At 29.7% G+C, this 20,872-nt stretch overlaps 1 protein-coding gene across 1 annotated transcript in view; it reads left to right on the plus strand.

Moving 5' to 3' along the window:
* Window positions 1-20,872, plus strand: part of LOC111634423 (striatin-3-like) — a 91,989-nt gene that overhangs the window by 30,053 nt on the left and 41,064 nt on the right. Inside the window, exons 2-10 of the mRNA XM_023379190.1 lie at window positions 3,683-3,786; window positions 3,879-3,961; window positions 4,619-4,697; window positions 4,784-4,954; window positions 12,414-12,545; window positions 16,052-16,124; window positions 16,198-16,348; window positions 16,963-17,088; window positions 19,927-20,065. Of these exons, the coding sequence (XP_023234958.1) occupies window positions 3,683-3,786; window positions 3,879-3,961; window positions 4,619-4,697; window positions 4,784-4,954; window positions 12,414-12,545; window positions 16,052-16,124; window positions 16,198-16,348; window positions 16,963-17,088; window positions 19,927-20,065 (1,058 nt within the window). The remainder of the gene's footprint in view (window positions 1-3,682; window positions 3,787-3,878; window positions 3,962-4,618; window positions 4,698-4,783; window positions 4,955-12,413; window positions 12,546-16,051; window positions 16,125-16,197; window positions 16,349-16,962; window positions 17,089-19,926; window positions 20,066-20,872) is intronic.

Genomic DNA, 20,872 nt, shown 5'->3' on the forward strand with positions numbered 1-20,872 from the left:
GTATGAAAATATTGGGTTACTTTTATAACTTTTAATTAATAGCCAGAAATTTGATTTGTTTACAAAGGAGAAAAGGTTTTGCTTTGTTGTTTTTATTGCTCTGTCACCATTGGTCAGTTAGAAACGCTACAATTCCTATTGGTTTATTAGTATACTAGCAAGAGCACCACTATAATAAAAAAAGGGATTAGCATGTTTTCATATTATCATAGTAAAGGAAATCAGAGTATCTTTTGCTTAGCATCCTGTTACATTGTGTTTTAGTGAGCCTGCTTACTTAATATGCTAAGAAGAACTGCATGACTGACTGTGTAATTGAATTAAAACTGATGCAATTGGACTTAAATAATAACTATGTTCATCAGCCAAATGATGTTCTTAAAAATGCTCAGGCTTTATGCACTCTTCCTCTGTTCCCATAATACCTCTGGCAGTTTCTTCCTATTCTTGGATGACCAATATAACTAACCTAATCTGTCTGTAATAGTTAGTATAATCTATGGGCCGTGTCTGATGTCAAATTGAGAGAAGGACAATTTCATCTGAATAATGTAATGTAATAATTTTGATTATAATTAACAATTCTTTAAAGTACCTTTTAAAATAAAACTCCAGTGCATTGATTACAATACTAGACACATACACTGTCAGACAGCATTAAAATCTTTTTTATAGTAGACAGCTTGTATTCTAGTATTATATCTAATTTGGTGTAGACTTTGAAATACTATTTGTCTTTTGATTATTCTGAAAAAACTGGAAAGATTGGAAATCTTGAATGCATCCTTCATAATCTGTCATATAACGTAAATGTTATAAACAAATACAGTGCACTCTTGCTAATTTGGTTATTAATCTGGCCTATCAGTTATCTGGTATGCCCCAGTGTGATTGCGTATGCACTTCCATTTGCATGAAAATGTTTATTGTTTCTTAACCCCATCCTTGAATTGATATTTTACAGCCCACTTTGACAAGTCAAATTGATTGCTGATTTATTTGAAATTTCATTAAACTTTTGGAATTATTGTTAATTTATTTAATCCTTTATTAATTTTATCATGAATGAAAAATGCATAATGATGTAATTGATGATGATGATGAGAGTTGGTAGTGTTTCTATATAGTAGCATTTGTGGAGTTTTTGTGACTCATTTGTTCTTTGAGTTCGACATATTCTAAAAGAAGGAGTTGCAAGGAGAATTAAGGCAGGTTTTTCTTACAAATTAGTCACTTCCAAAGTTGAAGAAGACAATCCCAGTCTCTGCAGTTAATAGCAAATCCAAGTTGTGTTACATATTCTGTTTACTCAGGTTTTATTTCTCTGTACGATATTGCATGCCAATGTGCCATATTACTTGCCCACACACCTCAGAAAAGGATCTGTACAAAGAGCGACAGGTTACATCATTCATTGCCTTTTGCAGGCTTAAAACCTACATTACTCAGTAATCTAGCACTTTTACTAACCTCTGAGCAAAGAATGGCTGAGTTAGAAAGAGTCTAGTGCAAGGATTCCCAAACTTTTTCAATTCTTGCTAAATTCAGATTTTACCAAGGTGCCCTATGTCGAATTCTAACAAGTACAATTTGTAAAATAGCAAAATAGGCAATATTTTTTTTTAATTAAATAGTTAGGACATTAAGTAAACAATAAGTAAAACAGCAAGGCTGTATTTGGGATAAGACTTTGTCTCAGAGACTCACTACTAAACAGGATCACTTTGGCATTCGTGACGGGTCTCATTTTCATTCATTCATTCAATCTTTTTTGGTATCACTGGTTTTGAGCCAATCATTCAAACTTTGCTGGCCACTGCAACGACCACAAGGTCATCCACAATGCATTTTTGGTGAAATTAATCTATCCAGTGTTTAAATTTTTCTCCATTGTGTCCCAGGTTGAATTTTTGTCGATGCCTAATGAAAATTTATTACGACGACTAGCCACCATCTAGTTTCAAAAACATTCCAATGTTGAAACGAGATATCTTGGGTCAACTGGTCAAGGTCAGCACATTGTGACCAAAGATATGTCAGGAATAACACTGCACGGGTAAATGATTTTTTCAGATTTGTTTGTCAAAGTTCGATTTCGTGATGTTTGCATTTCCAATGATCAACACATGCGCAAATCTCGCACTAGTGTTTGTTTGTAGAAAGAGTGTTGCCATTTTGTATTTTATTTTGACTCTGTTCTCGGTTCCCTGAGTACCTACAAGTCTGATTTTTTTATGTGCATATGATTTTGGCACCTGTGTCAAATTGCATCTCCTGACATGTACTCCATACCTCTAAGCTGGTAAGTCAGGACGGCACCAGAAACAAGACATAGTCTTGTCGATAAATAAAACATGTATTTAAGATAACAAAAAAAGGTAATTGAACAAATTCAATTAATTATAATTAGAGGGATGGATGAGCCTGTTGATCATTGCACATTTTTTCAAATCTTGGAATCAAACTGGACACAGCCACCCTCATTTCTTTCTCCACATTAATTTTCATGCAATGCTTAATTTTTATCACATCGACAAACTCAGCTTCACACAAATAACAAGTCACAAATGGAATTAAAATTCTCTGAGCTTTACCACTCAAAAGGGATATTTATCTTTTACTGATATCCAAAATTCAGTTAGTTCTATGCTGCTAAATTTTGTTTTCAACGTATTGTCACAAGACAACTCAATGAGATTCTCTTCTTTTGCAGCAGTAAGTTCAGATGGGCACTGGCATTAAATGAATCTTGAATCCATGCAAATTTATCAGTATTAACATTTTGAAAATATTTCTCAAACCAGGTGATAAGCTGTGATAAATGTTCTTCAAAACTAGATTTGATACCTCAAGAGAAATCAACTCCACTAGAGGTCAAAATCTGTTGCAACTAGGGAAAACATTCATTTCCACCGTCTTCATTTATTTTTCTTTTCCACAGTTTTAATTTTTTATTATAAAAGCCGAAATTTTCTCAATCAACTTAGAAAGGTGCAAGTTGCTTCCCTGCAGAGAGAGATTCAGAGCATTCAGCTTTTCAAAATTATCACAAAAGTATGCTAATTTTACCAAAAACTCTTCATTCACAAAATTTTTGACATGGGATCTTCCTCTTTAAGAGAAATATAAATTTCCTGTTGCAGTTCAAATGTACGAGACAAAACATTACCACAAGAGGCATCGCAAAGTGCTGTTGTACAACAAAGACGTGTTCTGATCCTCTATCCTCACGTAGTTTTTTGAAAAATCTTGCCTTCAATAGCTGCGTGTTTATAAAGTTAACTACATTTACTACATATTCAAGGGCCTGGTTCAATGTAGAACTCAGATATGTTGATGCAAGTGCTTCCTGTGAATAACGCAATGGGTCCACAGTGCATCGCACACTTTGGGAACTGCTGGTCTAGTGAATTAAAATAAATAAAGCTGAGAAAAATTCCAGATCTTAATACACATGCTCCTCATCATATATTTTGGTTCATGGTTCTCAAATGATTGAATTAGTGCAAGTGTGGAAGCTAAAAACCATTAAAGCTAATGAGCATTAATGTTTTTTTTATTTATCTAATAATATAATAACGATAGATTAAGAACTGGAATGTTTTATGCTACAGTAAAGCTGGTTAGATAATCATTTTACTTGAGAATTTAAAAGGAAATTAATAAACCTTTATATTTTTAGGCACGGATAGCTTTTCTGCAAGGAGAGAGAAAGGGTCAAGAAAATTTAAAACATGATCTCATTAGAAGGATAAAAATGTTGGAGTATGCTCTCAAACAAGAAAGGTGAATGAGTAAAATATTCTATTCAAGTTTTAGTAGTGTAAGATGATGATTTTTAATTATTTTATTATATATTTTTTTCTTTTCTTGTAAAGAGCGAAATTACATAAGTTCAAATACGGTACTGATCCCAGTCCAGCAGATTTAAAAGTTCCAATATTTGATGATATGGGAAAAGGTAATTATAAAAAAAAATAATTATTATTGTTATTAATACACCATTTTCAGTTTGTTTTATTTTAAAAAACAGTAGTTAAAGGGGAGGAAAGTAATTTTGAAATATTTTTAGATAATTTTTTTTATTGTCTTTCAATTGTTTGGGCCCACGGTGATTTAGTTGTAATGCACTAAACTATTGAATGGATTAAATCTCAGAAGCGACTAGTTTCTGCTTGTCGTGGTCTCTAAGTCTGGTGTGGAATGGTTTTTAGCTCTCTTTGATGGAGTACATGTAGGATAGTTAGCATTGACTGGCCATCTTGCTCAGGTCATGAATAGAGAGAGCGTTATGTTTTCGTGGCTTTAACTAAGGTTATGCATTTTTTGAGATCCAAATGTCTCATTGTCGGACCTGATTTCAAGATCTGACAGTGAGACATTTGGATATCAAAACATTTAATTCCAGTTAATCAATGACTTCTCTAACTTATTTAGTAATTTTTTTCATCTTATAAAATCCTTAGTTTACATATTAACTGAATGTCATAAACTCAAAATAATCATTGGGACTGTTCCATTCAATTTATATTGGTTCCAAAAGATGTATGATTCTGTTTCATGTCTAATAAACCTTATTAATTATTCAATATATTTATAATAATTTATTAATTTGCAGATGAGCAGTGTGATGGAGAATTATTGATAGCAAATAATAGTAATGTTTCGTGGCAAAAAGGCAGACAATTACTTAGACAGTAAGTTTCATTATAATTTTAATTTAAAAGAAAAATATTTGTTATAATTTAATTTCTTTTGTTAAAGTTAATAAAAATTTTGATAGATATTTACAGGAAATAGGCTATACCGACACAATTATAGACGTTAGGTCATCTCGAGTTCGGACATTATTAGGATTATCACCAAATAACATGGATTCTAATGAGAAACAGACCACATTTTCTACTATGAATGATCATATAAATAAAGGAGTAAACGACACTCAAATAAGGAGGTAAGTGTATAATGTTTTATTTAATTTCAAAGTTGTAATTCTTTTTATAAAATGAAATAATTAAGTACAAATAACTGCAACCAACAAATGACGATTTATGATTCATTTTTAAAACTTATAATTAAGCAATATAACGAAATTATTAGACATTTACTGATTAGAAAGATAGGCAATTTAATTCTGTCATTGGATTTTACATCTTAGCTTTTGATAAAACTTTTTACACATCTACAAAAAAAAATTCATAATTTCATTTGAATTGTGATTACAATTCAAATTATTTAATTATATCTTTTAAAAATATTTAATCTCATTCTAGTTATGATTAAAAGTGTGGCTTTCTTATGTCTTAATGGATGTTATCAATTTTAATTTGTTACATTTTCATAGATAATAGTTAAATTTATGGATTAAACATGATTATAAGAAATATAAATTGTTTACTTAAAATATAGTAGAATCATAATTATCCAAGCTAATACAGACTGATGCTACCTCAGATAAACGAAAACTTGGATAAGACAGACAGCCGTGGCTGTTTTGTATTGAAAGGGTACCACAACACGCTTCCTTTTCCCACTCATTGTTATATTTAAGATGAAAACTTTATTAAAGTTTATTAAAGATATAGAAACACGCTGGCGATACACTAACAATACTTGAATAGTAAGTAGATGTGCAGTTGGAGAAGAGTGACTTGCCACTTTCCAACAGTCACCAGCTCCTCAATCACTCACAGTTGAGGTTAAAAGAATTACAGTATTTACACACAGTATATTCATTGCAAAGTTTTTGTGAATTATAAGAAAAGTAGTGTATTACACTCACTGGTTCATTTCAGATAATTGAAATCTCAGTTAATTGAGGCTCGGATAATTGGGATTTTACTGTATTTTTAATTTTTCTTGTGTATTTGATATATTTTCTATAGTCTCTTCATTTTAATCATAATAAATACATATTTGGCACTAGTTAGTTGTGGTTCTAGTCTTGTAAGAGAAAGCTGAAGATTAAATGATTTTATATATTAAATATAATCATACCAATTGTAAATATTTTATTCACCTGTTTCCTTTAAAATTTGTAAAATGTATTAATTTATAACTTATTATGTAAACTATTATAACTTAAGTCAGAGAAATCTTAACTGATTTAATGCTTTTGAGATTCCTTAGATCTGAACTTGAGATCAATTTTTCAAATCTAAAAACTGTATATTAAAACAAGATAGTGAAACATAATTATAAGGTAGACTGTCATTAGTTAAATAGTTAAATAATTTAATGGATGTTTGCCTGTCCCATTAATATAAAACCAAGTATATTATAAAGCAAACATTTATCACAATTACTTTTCTTAGACTAAAATTATATATAGTGTACTTGAGGTTAGGAATATGTAAATGCAAAACCATTTTCCTAGCTTGTTTACAGAATATAGAATGGCTAAAGGAAAACTAACTGATACAGAAAAGGGCAAAATTTTTGCTTTTAAGAAAAATTGCTATTTTGAAAGACAAACTACAAATAAACTAAACAGGTCCCACACAGTAATCAAAACTATGCCAAAAAGAAGCCAAATGGTAGATCTAGCAAAGTTACACCAGCAGCAAAATGGGTGATTGTGTATGAGGGGGTAAAAAATTCTATAACTTTACATAAGCCATCTTACATCAAAATGAAGTAATAATGTGTCTAAATTAACCATCAGCTGAATTGTGGCACAGTGCTCTCATCTAGTAACAAACACAAAAACATTGCACCTGCCTGACGAGAGGCATAAGGAAAAGCATCTGTTTGAGCTAACCAGCACATGTCTTGGATTGAAACATGGAAGAAAATTATTTGGAGAGATGAGAAAAAGTTCACCCTCGATGGGTCCGTCAAGATTGAATACTGTTGGCAAGATCTTTGCAAAGACAAACAACTATTTACAAAATGTAAACAAGGAGGCTGCTGTCTGATTACTTATTTGTTACCCAATGCAGAAAGTATTGCAGGAACTGACTATTCTTTTCAACAAGATATTGCACTTGTGCATACAACTAAAGAATACATACGAATGGCTCTTGAATAATGGGATGCCAATAATTGATATGCCTTGTTCCCAATCTTAACCCCACAGAAAACATGAGGAACATGCTAATTTGCGCCATTTATGGAATAGGCAAAGTACACATGAATTTGAGGAGTTGCAAAAGGCAATTGCACAGAAATGGGAAAAATTCCTTGCATCTTCATTCAACATTTAATTTTTTCTATGCCTACTCATAAATACAAAAGTATTGTTAGACAAAGTAACTATATTGGTTACTAATTTGTAATAAAAGCTTTGTTACTGTAATTTAAAAATACTTTAAACGTTTTATGAGATTAATATTTTAGGAGGGGCTCACAGCTGGTCCTAGAGGAGTAAACCTTGATTAAAAATTCCAACCTACAGGTTAGAGGTTGAGACATGGGGCCAGCTTCCCCATTCTCGGAAAAAACTTAAATGCTAAAAAACCCAACAGAAATAAGCTGGCTGGATATTCAGTACGATGACAAAGGCTACGGAAAAGGGCAACGATTATAGGAACATGGAATGTGCAAAGTATTAATAATAAAAAGGAACTAATTATCTTGGAATTAAACAGAATACAACAGGATATTATTATATTAACAGAAACCAAAAAGAGAGGACAGGAAGTGGTTATAGAGGATAAATATCTACATTTTTACAGTGGTGTATCAAATGATTCTAAATCAAAAAGAGAAGTTTCTGATATTGACAAAATATAAGAAAAATGTTACAACTTGGGAAGCAATAAATAAAAATATGATTAAAATTAATTTAACTCTATTTGGTAGAAATATTACAATTTTGGAAATATATGCTTTAAGTGACAGTGAAAATAAATTAGATAAGGATGAAATTTTTTGAGAAATTAAATACTGTAATAAATAATATTGACAACAATAGAGAAATTATAATGGCCGAACTGGTAAAAAGCATAAGAACCAAATAGTTGGACCTTTTGGAGAAGATATAATAACTGATAATGGTGAAAGATTAATTGAACTATGTTCTGCAGAACTCATTAAAAATAACAAATGAGTATTTCCAACATAAAGATTACATAAATACACTTGGCATCAAGACTTGTTGAATTCAAAACCAATATTGGACTATATCATTGTATAACAGAATACTGCACTATTGGTCCAAGGTGTCAGAGTTTTTAGAGGGATTGATTGTGGAAGTGATTAATAGTAAAATAAATTTTCCATACTTTAAAATTGACACTAGTATCAATAATGAGTTAGAAGGGCTAGAATTACAAATTCCAAGATATAATCTACTCTCTTTACAAAATGAAAGTACTCGACTATTGTACCAGAAACGACTAGATGGTAAATTAGAGGAAACCTACTTTGATACAGTAAAGGAACAATACAATCATATAGAGCAAAGTATACATCAAGCAGCTAAAGAAGCATTAGGAGAAGTTAAATCAGGAACATGTAAGACAAAAATGTATTATTGGAATGAAAAAAATAGCAGAATTGGTGAAAAATAAAAGAAATTTACATTTAAAATGGCTAAATAAAAAAATATAGAAGACTAGCAGACCCCGCCACGCATCTGCTATGTGTGGCTCAAAATGTATCTATTATAAATTTACACTTGTTGTGGCTCAAAATGTATCTATTATAAATTTATAACACTTCCCCGTGGGGGGAATTTTTCGAAAAATTTCTTCTTATTGTACATTCTGTTGACGTACCCTATTAAAACGCAAAAAACCGCATCTAAAATAGTATAAATAGAAGCAAAGTTCTTTACGGTAAGCCTTAATCCTAACCATCTTCCTTCAGTGGGGAGAATTTCGACACGTATATTATATAAAAACACGTGCATATTTGAATGCAGCATTGTGTCAAAATTTCAAAGGAATTGGTAGGAACAAACGAACATTACATTTTTATTTATATAGATAGATAGAAGATGATCTGCTTTAGTTCATTTTTACAGAAAAGCATAATGCCTCACAGAAAAGCAAACTTAAAGTGTCGTACTCTTAGTGCCATCTGTTGGAAGTAAAAGCCTTAACCTAGATTATATATTTTAATTTATATGAATGTTTAACGGAATAATATACAGCCTATGTCCACCCTGAAGTTCCATTCTAAATATTGGTGAAAGAATTTTTGAAATCGGATGAGTAGTTTCGGAGATTACCTGCTGCAAACAAACTTACATACATACATACATACATACATACATACATACATACATACATACATACATACATACATACATACTTACAAACATTACCTCTTTATAATATTAGTATAGATAAAATAGAGTATAAGAAACTTCAGGCTGTTATAAGGAGAAAAGTATCGCAAGAAAAGAATAACAATTGGGAGAAAGTTTGTAATACCATACAAACTTATATAGGTGGAAGACGAAATACTGAAGCATGGAGAATTTTGAAAAATTTAAGAAATGATAATAAAAGAACCAATACTATTCAGTACATATCACTAAATAAATGGGAAGACTATTTAATAACCTTTTAACAGAAAACAGAAATGAATATATGATTTATAATACAGAGAATGAGGACATATAAGATAATATGAAAGATGACTATATTCAAATGGATATGAAACTTTTTGAAAGTATAATTAAATCTTTAAAAAATAATAAAGCTAGTGGCATTGGTGAAATACCAGCAGAGCTAATTAAGTATGGATCTGATAGATTACTTAGAATTTGCAAAAAGTTAATGGAACGATTCATAAATGAAGAAGATATCCCACAAGACTGGAAAGTTGGATATCTGTCACCAATATACTAAAAAAGAAAAAAAGATGAGTGTAAAAATTACAGAGGTATTACTGTCACATGTACATTCAGCAGAATACATTGAAAATTATTAAAATATTACCTAGAAGAGGAATACAAAGATATGGAAAATGAGGAACAAGCGGGTTTTAGGAGTGGAAGATCCACATTTGATCATATTTTCTGTGTTAGGCAAATAATCGAGAAAAAAGTTGCTAGAACTCAAACTCCACGTTTATTATTTATTGACTTAGAAAAGGCATACGACAGTATACCAATTAAAAAATTATGGCAAGTATTGGATAACACAACAATAAATAGGAAAATAATAAATAATATTAAAAAATTATATCATGACTCTATTATTAAAATAGCAACAAGATTATATGAAGGATTTCTGGTTACTATAGGTTTACGCCAAGGTTGTTGTATTTCCCCAACATTATTTAAAATTTACATTCAAAAGGCTATGGAAATATAGAAGAGAAAATGTAGTAGTATGGGTCTAATGGTTGAAGACAATACTGTATATACATTATTATTTGCAGATGACCAATTAGTTATAGCTAATGATTATGATGATTTAACATATATGACAAGAAGCTGAAAGAAGAATACAATAATTGGGGACTAAATATAAATATGAAAAAACTAATTATATGGTAATTGGAACTAAAGACATACATGATTTAGTTTTGGAGGAAAATGGAAAAATTGAACTGATTAAAGGATGTAATGAATTTAAATATTTAGGAACAAAAATTACTAATGATGGTGGGATGGAAATTGAAATTAGGGACAGAATTATGAAAGGAAGATCTATGATAAGAATGTTAAATGGAATCTTATGGGATAAACAATTCTTTAAAACAACAAAAATAAACATATATAAATCATCAGTTCTAAGTGTGATAACATATGGAGCAGAAGTGTGGATATTAAATTCAAAATTTAAATCTAAATTAGAATCCACAGAAATGGACTTCTTGAGAAGATCTGCTCGATGTTCAAAACTAGATAAAGTAAGAAATGAGGAAATTAGGAAAAAAATTGATTATCAAAACTCTATAGTCAATTATAGCCATAACGAATAATTAACCTGGTATGGTCATGTGGAGGATGGAAGAAGGTAGACAACCACAACAGATACTGAAATGGATTCCGGCAGGCAGAAAAAGGAGAGGAAGGCTGTGGACTATATGGATAGAGGAAGTAACAAAAGCTATGGAGCACAAAGGACTGACAGAGGAGGATTGTTGAGACAGAACAGAATGGAGAAGAAAAGTTTGGGCACAGGAAGATGCTTAAGCATTATTAACCTGTAAAATAATAATAATAATAAAGTATATTTATGGGACGAATATTAAAAATGTTAAATTTTTATATTGTTTACTTTATGATACTTTGCATTATAAGTATATTATCATTATCTTTCCACTATTATAATATTAAAACATAGACAGTAAAGGGTGGCTTTATACTTATGGGACATACTTTGTGTAGTGAAATGTATATATCTTCTATTACACTTATGCACTGAAGAGGGGCAAGGATAAACAGGCTTTTGTGTGGTTGATTTCATAAGAATAGTGTTTCTTATTGTGGAAATAAATAAAAAGTATTCTAAAACGTGACTTGAACATGTGATTTAAGAGATCTCATAAAAGTTAATTAGTTAAGTTCTCTTTGAATCTAAGTAATTTTATAGTAAGTTATAAATTAATTCTGACTTTAAGGAGTCATAAATGTGACCAAATATTAAAAGATTTTGCTGTAGTAGATGAAATTTTCAAGTCATATAAACAAGAAGAATTTGAATGGATTTACTTTGTTTAATTAATAACTTGTGGAATATCTTGAAATAATTAATAATGATAAAATTATTTGTTAAAGTAAATATAATAATTATTTCTTTAGGCTTTGTTAATGTATTTAAATTAACAATGCCATTTGTTCTCAAAATTTAAGGTAAAACTAGTTTAAATTTTGGTAATGTAAGTCTGAACTGTAAAATTTATAATAATATATCAAAAAGAGAGAAATAATCTCATGAAACATGGAGAATAATAATACTTTAATTCAAGTTTTGGTAGCTTTAATTATCTAAATGTCATTATTATTATTATTATTATTATTTTCAAATCTATCATAGACCATAAAAGATTAATATTATATATTTAATTTTTTTACTCAAATTATTAATATCCAGTTACTCGTCAAAAGATGAATTTAAAACCATGTCATTGTTTTAAATTCTATTTATATTGTAGATAACACATTTACAAAGAAAGCCATATATAATTGATTTATCTCTTAGAAAAAGACATTATGTAGACGCTTTGAAAGCTGGTTAACATCCGGAATTTGTTTACATTTCCTTTAATTATTACGAAATTTCGAAAATAAAAGCGCATATTCTCATTCGCCAATCAGATTTTGTTCGGAAAAATTCAATAAAAGATTGTTGAAATATTTTTTGGTAAAATAATCACTGGCAACAGTGTTTGAGAGTATGAATTACGGCGAGTATACGTCTAAATGATTACACAAAAAATAAGAAGATAATTTAAATTTGATCTTAAATTCAAATTACAATATTTAGTCTGATTATTATTTTTTCCTGCAGAATCCCTGCTAAGAAATTTCCTAATTCCATCACTGAAAATGCACTTTTGGATGCCGAAGCATCAGTTCTAGCAACATTTGATTTCTTAGCTTCTGAAAATGCAGATATGGATGATGATGAAGATGGTTTCAGGTATTAATAATATATAAACATTTTTTTAAAATATAAAGTGTGTTCATAAAGTTATATGTTTGGTCTTGGATGTAACGTATCATTTAGACAACTGGATAGCTGAGGCAGTTGTCATCAGATTACTGCTCTCCTGGGAATGAATCAGAGCAATTTATTCCACAGAATCTTTCATGGGTGGCCTGTCCAAGATATGTTATGCTAAGTCCCTCACCCCCTGGTCACCCCAGTTGTGGCCTGACTGAACCCATAATGGGTATACATACATAAAAGGCCTTAGTGCTCACAAGTTAGAAAGTTAATAATGAAAATTATTAATTATTTAAAAAATAGAGAAAATAAGAGTTACACAATTTTTACACACACAAAATATAGATGAAATTGTAAACTTTCATATATATATTTTTTACAGTGGCATAGCATGGGTGTCAGCCACCTGGGGCAAAGAAAAATTTTGCCGTCCCCTTATTTAGGTATCTCAATTTAAAAGACTAAAATTCAGTTTCGTCACAGAATAAGTAATGAAAAATTCCGTGCTAGTGTTGCCACCTTTGTAAAATCGCTGACCCGGACAGTAGGTGAGGTTTGTTTGAACAGAAGTTCCTGACACATGTGTATGTCATTTTGCAATTCCAAGAATAATGTGCAGTGCATGCCGGTTCTAAATCAGTTACAGTTAGCGACTAGGGAGACTTGAGTAGGAGTAACGTAAGTAACCTAGATGCTAGATGACCTATCTGTATTGGATATTGGAGGTGTATATGGATACGAATGAATCGTACAAGCAAAAAAAAAAGGAAAGAAGGTCGACAGGTTGCACACGGTATACCCGGGTAAAATTAATAGTTTACCCTGTGCGACGAAAATATGAAATGAATAAAATGGTTCAAATTTTTACAAGATATTATTATTATTTATTGTGAAATTTTGCCGCCCCCACTATGCTATGCCACTGATTTTTTAAACTCAGAGTTAAAATACAGCAAATGTCACTTCTAGTACTTTTTACACAAGCGTTGTTATGTAGAAAGTAGTGATGCGACGATACCATAATTTTTTCCTGATTTCGATTCCAATTCTGCAAAAACTCCAGACTCCAATATCATTTTGATTCTTTTGAATAGTTTGTAAAGTTTATTTTCTTTAGAATAATTAACAATTTACATTATGAGCACAGTATATTCATTAATTAATAAACATCAAGCTTAAGAGTGGAAAATGATTGGGAAATCCAGAATCAATCTTTTAAAAGAAATCCAAAATATTTTCATTTATAGGTAGCTATGCATGCTCTTATTATGTTCTACAAAACAAATTTGTAATCTTATTTTAGGTAAAGTTAATATTGTAGCATTACCCTCAAAGAAATTACAGCTAATTAATTCCCTTTTACTCAAAGAACTATCTCATCATGTCACTTAGGGTCACCATCTTTGGAAGCTGCTTCGTTGGTCAACACAACGACTAGGGAGGGAAAGGTAAATGAGAAGATGTACTTCTATTTTCATGTTTCCCACAATCTGCATACCTCGTAAATGTTTTAATTCCATCGTATTTAACACTAAATGAGGTTCAGCAAATGATGCAATGAGCCAAACAAATATCATCATCATTATGAATTAACCAAGTTTTGAATACATCCATTCAAACCAGGTTTTCTGAAATACACAATTGTATAATATTTTTTGCGGAAAGAAGAATCAAACAAATGACTAGACTGATTCATCTTAAAAAGTCAATGTTTAAAACTCAAAACAGCAGTAGATTTAGCGCACATAATTATTTTTATTTAGAATCACGTGAATCGCATTTGTTATGATTCGTGTAAATATCACAAAACCTGATAAATCTGTAAAACCAAACAACCAGTGGTTGTTTGGCTTTACAGATTTATCATATATATACCATTCGTGAGATTTAGCCTAAATTAATGATTTACACGATACACTTTTTGTCTAGTCTTGTGTTGAATTATACGAGCACTAAGGTGGCTTTTCTTATTTGCTGATATTGATGGTATAATAAATCTAGCAAAAAAGAAAAGTCATCTTAGTGCTCATATAATTCAACCTAAATTAATGGTTATGCTTATTTTTTGGACATGGATGTATATGTACAGTACATATATGTAAATATACAAAATAAATTATCAATATATTTAAGCAAAGAGCAAAAATATTATATACTGAGAGATAATTTTAAAGTGTCAGCATGTGTCCTAGCTGTTAAAGTAACAGAAGGAAAGTATTGTAATCAGTCACATTTTGACTCTAGATTTTTTTGTATTTCTCAATATTTTAAGGACCCCTGATTCCAAAAATACCAAAAAGGAACAAAATTCTATATGTATGTTGGTGTCTATTTTACATTATTTCTCAGGGCCCATGGATCAAAAATTTTGAAATTTGACTGGGAATACTTCTATATATATACAGTAGAGCATCGTTTATCCGAAAGAATTCCAGTTGGCAAATTTACATTTTTGCTAGTGCTATGGCACTGCAATCTTTGGCTATGTCTTGGGCTGCTCCAATATTTTTTATGTTTGTATATGTGTTTTAGCTGGCAGCACTGGCACTTTTGTGTGGTGTTTTTCTGAGAACTGTGTGTCGTGCTGAAATGAACATTTTTGATACTAGATTAACTTCTAAAGTATAAATTTTTTTTTGTTTTTATATTTTTCAATATATTTATTTTGTTTGTAAAAAATAAAGAAATAATTTTTAATGATACAATAGCCATGATTATTATTTTAAAAAGTTTACGTTAGGATTAACATAGACGAAAATTCAACACAAAGCGACATGCAACGGAGAAAAATTTCAACATGGGATAGGTTAATATATTTTTTCGTACATAATTGGTTATCCGAAAAATAAGTTATCCAAACAATCCCAGTCCCCAATTGATTCGGATAAACAATGCTCTACTGTATACTGAGCATTGATGCTATTATATTTTGGAGATTTTAAGTATAAGTAGAGTCAGTAGGGGTAGAGGTTATATCTCAAATGGGACCAGACATAATAAAAATTTTACTTAACAGTTTTTTAAACACTCACCCATACTTCCAAAAATAAGACTTTTGCCTTTTACAATAATTAATAATATAAAAAAGTTGTTTTTAATAAAATCTCACAACAGATATCACACACAATTTTAATTTTGAGCCGTACTCTTAATGTTTCTTCCTATGATAATCCATTTTTAAACTTAAATATTCATTTTGAATAGAGAAATATTTTCATAATTCAACAAAATTACTCCTTTTAAGCTTTTATTATTTAAATTTTATATTAATATATAATTGAAAATGATCAGACTTCCGGTCCCGTAACCTCCTGTTCGAGCACCAGGAAATTCATGCAAGAGCCTTTGCCAGCTTTTTACTTCAATTATATTAAGCCATTAAGTTTTATACTTTAATTGAAAATGTCACATTCCATCACTGTTAATAATAATTACGTTTGATAAAATATTTTGATATTTTAATAATGATTTCTTTGTAGTGATGAAATTGACGAATGTAATATGGCAGATGAAGACGAACATTTAGAAAAAAGAATGAAATCAAAATCTCAGGTATTATATATCGATTGTATTTCTATTTGTTGTGTTAATTTCTATTAGATCAATAAATAAATGAATAATATAGGGTATTGGCAATGATACTGTCGCAACTAGAGTTGATGAAGTGATGAGGGATGCCGAAACAGAAGAGGTACTTTCGGAATTTGATTTTTTGGGACCTGATGCTGCTGAAGGTGCCGGAGAAGCCAGAAGTCAAGGGGACGGATCGGATTGGGGTAAGTGGATATAACACAAATCGATTTTAATGTATCTCGAAAATGTGTATTTGGATAGAAAATAAAACAACATATTTATTTACGCTGTTAAAGTTAGCTCAAATTAAATATTCTACATTCAAATGGATCATAAGAGTTTTATTAATTAAAATTAATAAAATCTTAACAATTAGTAATACTACAGTTTAGGAATCCAGATTAGGATTAAATGAAATTAAATTTTTTTTCCCCTGTATAATTTTTAAACTTAAATATTCATTTTGAATAGTGAAATGTTTTCATAATTCAACAAAATTACTCCTTTTAAGAATTTTGGATATTTTTAAAGCCATCCTCAGATTCGTGTACTATTTAGAATTATAAATATGGTGCAAAGATATTAGAACTAGAATAAATTAAAACAGATCAGTGTATAAAACAGCATTTATAAAAATCAAGCTTAACAGTTCCGATAAATATGATGTTTTTCTATACCAGAATTTAAGAACCAAAAAATTTATATAATTCGCTAATTAAAAATGAACAATTTGTAAATATTAAATAGTTAAACAATCACTTAAATTTACTATGTAAGAAGAATCAGAAATATTCTGAAATATGCCGTCTGTGAACAGAGAAATCAGACGGTTGTTCTGAAGAGGAATGGGGCAGTAATCCTCAGATCATTAACAAGCTGGTGGAAGAATACAGGAAAGAAAAGAAAAATAGAAAGGGCGCATCTCAGAGTAAGTTAGTCGCCTGCAATGACCTCTAAACTTAGGTCATTTTAGTGTGTTTCCATCAATATAACTGGGTGAAAGGCTGTTATTTTTATCTTTTTTTCCTTGATTCTATTCAAAGTTTTAAAATGTAGCAATATCTTTCCTTTTCAATATCAAGAAAGTGATATATACTTATGTAATGTAAGTATTTGAGGATGAAATATGGAAAGACATAACTCAGGTTGTTGATAATTTGCCACCAAGAATTGATATATTTTTGAATAGTACAAATATTTCATGTATTATCTCACATTGCAGTAAAATGATTGTTAATTATTTATTTAGAAACATCATTTAATTTATTATTAAACATTACTTTTTAATTGTAAAACTTAAGTACAAATACAAATCATGTATTTTTAAATATGGCACAAAAACTAGAACTGTGATGTTCATTTAGCTATAGGTAATACAGTCCAATCTTTTTAATTTGAAGTATAAAGTTTTAAATATAAAAAATTATCGAACTAGTTTTTAGCAGTACTCGGCATTTTTTAGTCAACATGATATTTTTCACTTCTTTAATCACTACAACTTTTAAAGCTAAACTTGTGTATGTTCCACATTTAGATATTGCAAAAGCACAGATAAATAACTTTGTTATCTAGATCCAAATATCATTAAAACTGTGAAACTTGACAATTTCACCCATGCTTTGAGGATTTAGAGCATGTACACTTTGATGAATTGCCGAAATGCACACATTCTCTAAATTAGTAGGCCACATTCTACTTTTTCTTCTCATAACATTCTAGCTTTTTCATACTCAGTAAGGCAGAAGGAAGAAAAAGAGAAAGACAATAAATGAGATATATAATTTGGAATAAAGGGAAGTACAGGGCTCTCCAGGAAGGAGCTTTGAGATTCCGACTGCTAACAAGATGGGATGGAGCAGGGTTGTACTGGATAGCAGTTAAACAACAAGCTTTGAATTATCTAAACTTCTACTTAAAAATGTGAATTAAATGTATTCTTTAAATTCTAATTTAAATACAAATTTCAAGGGGAATATACTGGGTTTGGCTTATCCAATAATTCAAATTATTGGAGTTTGAATTAATTAGATTCGACTGTAGTACTATGTTTTGAAATTTATTTTAAAATATTGACTATCTTGTTTTGTTTGGTTATTGTCATCGCATTCAAAAATAAGAAAGTATTCTTTTTATGATAAAATTATAAGATTTATATTAGATAAACGAGAACAAATATTTTGTAACTAATTTTTAAAAATTTTATTATTTATATAATAATAATAATTCCGTTCGTGAAACTCGTAAGACATATTTATTATAATTGAAAACTCATATACGTGAGAATAGAGTATTAAAGTATAGTTTTAAAGGATCGATCCTAAAGTACAAATATTTATTTGAAAGTCTCTCGCGATCTTCAGTTTGTTAATAGAATATTCAAAATGTAACATTAGTTACCTTTTACCAAATTTACATTGATGTTTACAATTCTGATTGTTATTCTTTGTGACGAAAATATAAAACTGTTATTCAATTATATGAAAAATATCATTTTCTTAGTAGTTTGTATNAATGTATTATTGGAATGAAAAAAATAGCAGAATTGGTGAAAAATAAAAGAAATTTACATTTAAAATGGCTAAATAAAAAAATATAGAAGATAAAATAGAGTATAAGAAACTTTAACACTAAGCGGTTATTGGGAGAAAAGTATCACAAGAAAAGAATAACAATTGGGAGAAAGTTTGTAATACCATAGGTGGAAGACAAAATACTGAAGCATGGAGAATTTTGAAAAATTTAAGAAATGATAATAAAAGAACCAATACTATTCAGTACATATCACTAAATAAATGGGAAGACTATTTAATAACCTTTTAACAGAAAACAGAAATGAATATATGATTTATAATACAGAGAATGAGGACATATAAGATAATATGAAAGATGACTATATTCAAATGGATATGAAACTTTTTGAAAGTATAATTAAATCTTTAAAAAATAATAAAGCTAGTGGCATTGGTGAAATACCAGCAGAGCTAATTAAGTATGGATCTGATAGATTACTTAGAATTTGCAAAAAGTTAATGGAACGATTCATAAATGAAGAAGATATCCCACAAGACTGGAAAGTTGGATATCTGTCACCAATATACTAAAAAAGAAAAAAAGATGAGTGTAAAAATTACAGAGGTATTACTGTCACATGTACATTCAGCAGAATACATTGAAAATTATTAAAATATTACCTAGAAGAGGAATACAAAGATATGGAAAATGAGGAACAAGCGGGTTTTAGGAGTGGAAGATCCACATTTGATCATATTTTCTGTGTTAGGCAAATAATCGAGAAAAAAGTTGCTAGAACTCAAACTCCACATTTATTATTTATTGACTTAGAAAAGGCATACGACAGTATACCAATTAAAAAATTATGGCAAGTATTGGATAACACAACAATAAATAGGAAAATAATAAATAATATTAAAAAATTATATCATGACTCTATTATTAAAATAGCAACAAGATTATATGAAGGATTTCTGGTTACTATAGGTTTACGCCAAAGTTGTTGTATTTCCCCAACATTATTTAAAATTTACATTCAAAAGGCTATGGAAATATAGAAGAGAAAATGTAGTAGTATGGGTCTAATGGTTGAAGACAATACTGTATATACATTATTATTTGCAGATGACCAATTAGTTATAGCTAATGATTATGATGATTTAACATATATGACAAGAAGCTGAAAGAAGAATACAATAATTGGGGACTAAATATAAATATGAAAAAACTAATTATATGGTAATTGGAACTAAAGACATACATGATTTAGTTTTGGAGGAAAATGGAAAAATTGAACTGATTAAAGGATGTAATGAATTTAAATATTTAGGAACAAAAATTACTAATGATGGTGGGATGGAAATTGAAATTAGGGACAGAATTATGAAAGGAAGATCTATGATAAGAATGTTAAATGGAATCTTATGGGATAAACAATTCTTTAAAACAACAAAAATAAACATATATAAATCATCAGTTCTAAGTGTGATAACATATGGAGCAGAAGTGTGGATATTAAATTCAAAATTTAAATCTAAATTAGAATCCACAGAAATGGACTTCTTGAGAAGATCTGCTCGATGTTCAAAACTAGATAAAGTAAGAAATGAGGAAATTAGGAAAAAAATTGATTATCAAAACTCTATAGTCAATTATAGCCATAACGAATAATTAACCTGGTATGGTCATGTGGAGGATGGAAGAAGGTAGACAACCACAACAGATACTGAAATGGATTCCGGCAGGCAGAAAAAGGAGAGGAAGGCTGTGGACTATATGGATAGAGGAAGTAACAAAAGCTATGGAGCACAAAGGACTGACAGAGGAGGATTGTTGAGACAGAACAGAATGGAGAAGAAAAGTTTGGGCACAGGAAGATGCTTAAGCATTATTAACCTGTAAAATAATAATAATAATAAAGTATATTTATGGGACGAATATTAAAAATGTTAAATTTTTATATTGTTTACTTTATGATACTTTGCATTATAAGTATATTATCATTATCTTTCCACTATTATAATATTAAAACATAGACAGTAAAGGGTGGCTTTATACTTATGGGACATACTTTGTGTAGTGAAATGTATATATCTTCTATTACACTTATGCACTGAAGAGGGGCAAGGATAAACAGGCTTTTGTGTGGTTGATTTCATAAGAATAGTGTTTCTTATTGTGGAAATAAATAAAAAGTATTCTAAAACGTGACTTGA

The sequence above is a fragment of the Centruroides sculpturatus genome, unplaced genomic scaffold (assembly GCF_000671375.1).
Source record: "Centruroides sculpturatus isolate CEXI.00-Female unplaced genomic scaffold, Cexi_2.0 scaffold968, whole genome shotgun sequence".
Classification (NCBI taxonomy): Eukaryota; Metazoa; Arthropoda; class Arachnida; order Scorpiones; family Buthidae; genus Centruroides; species Centruroides sculpturatus.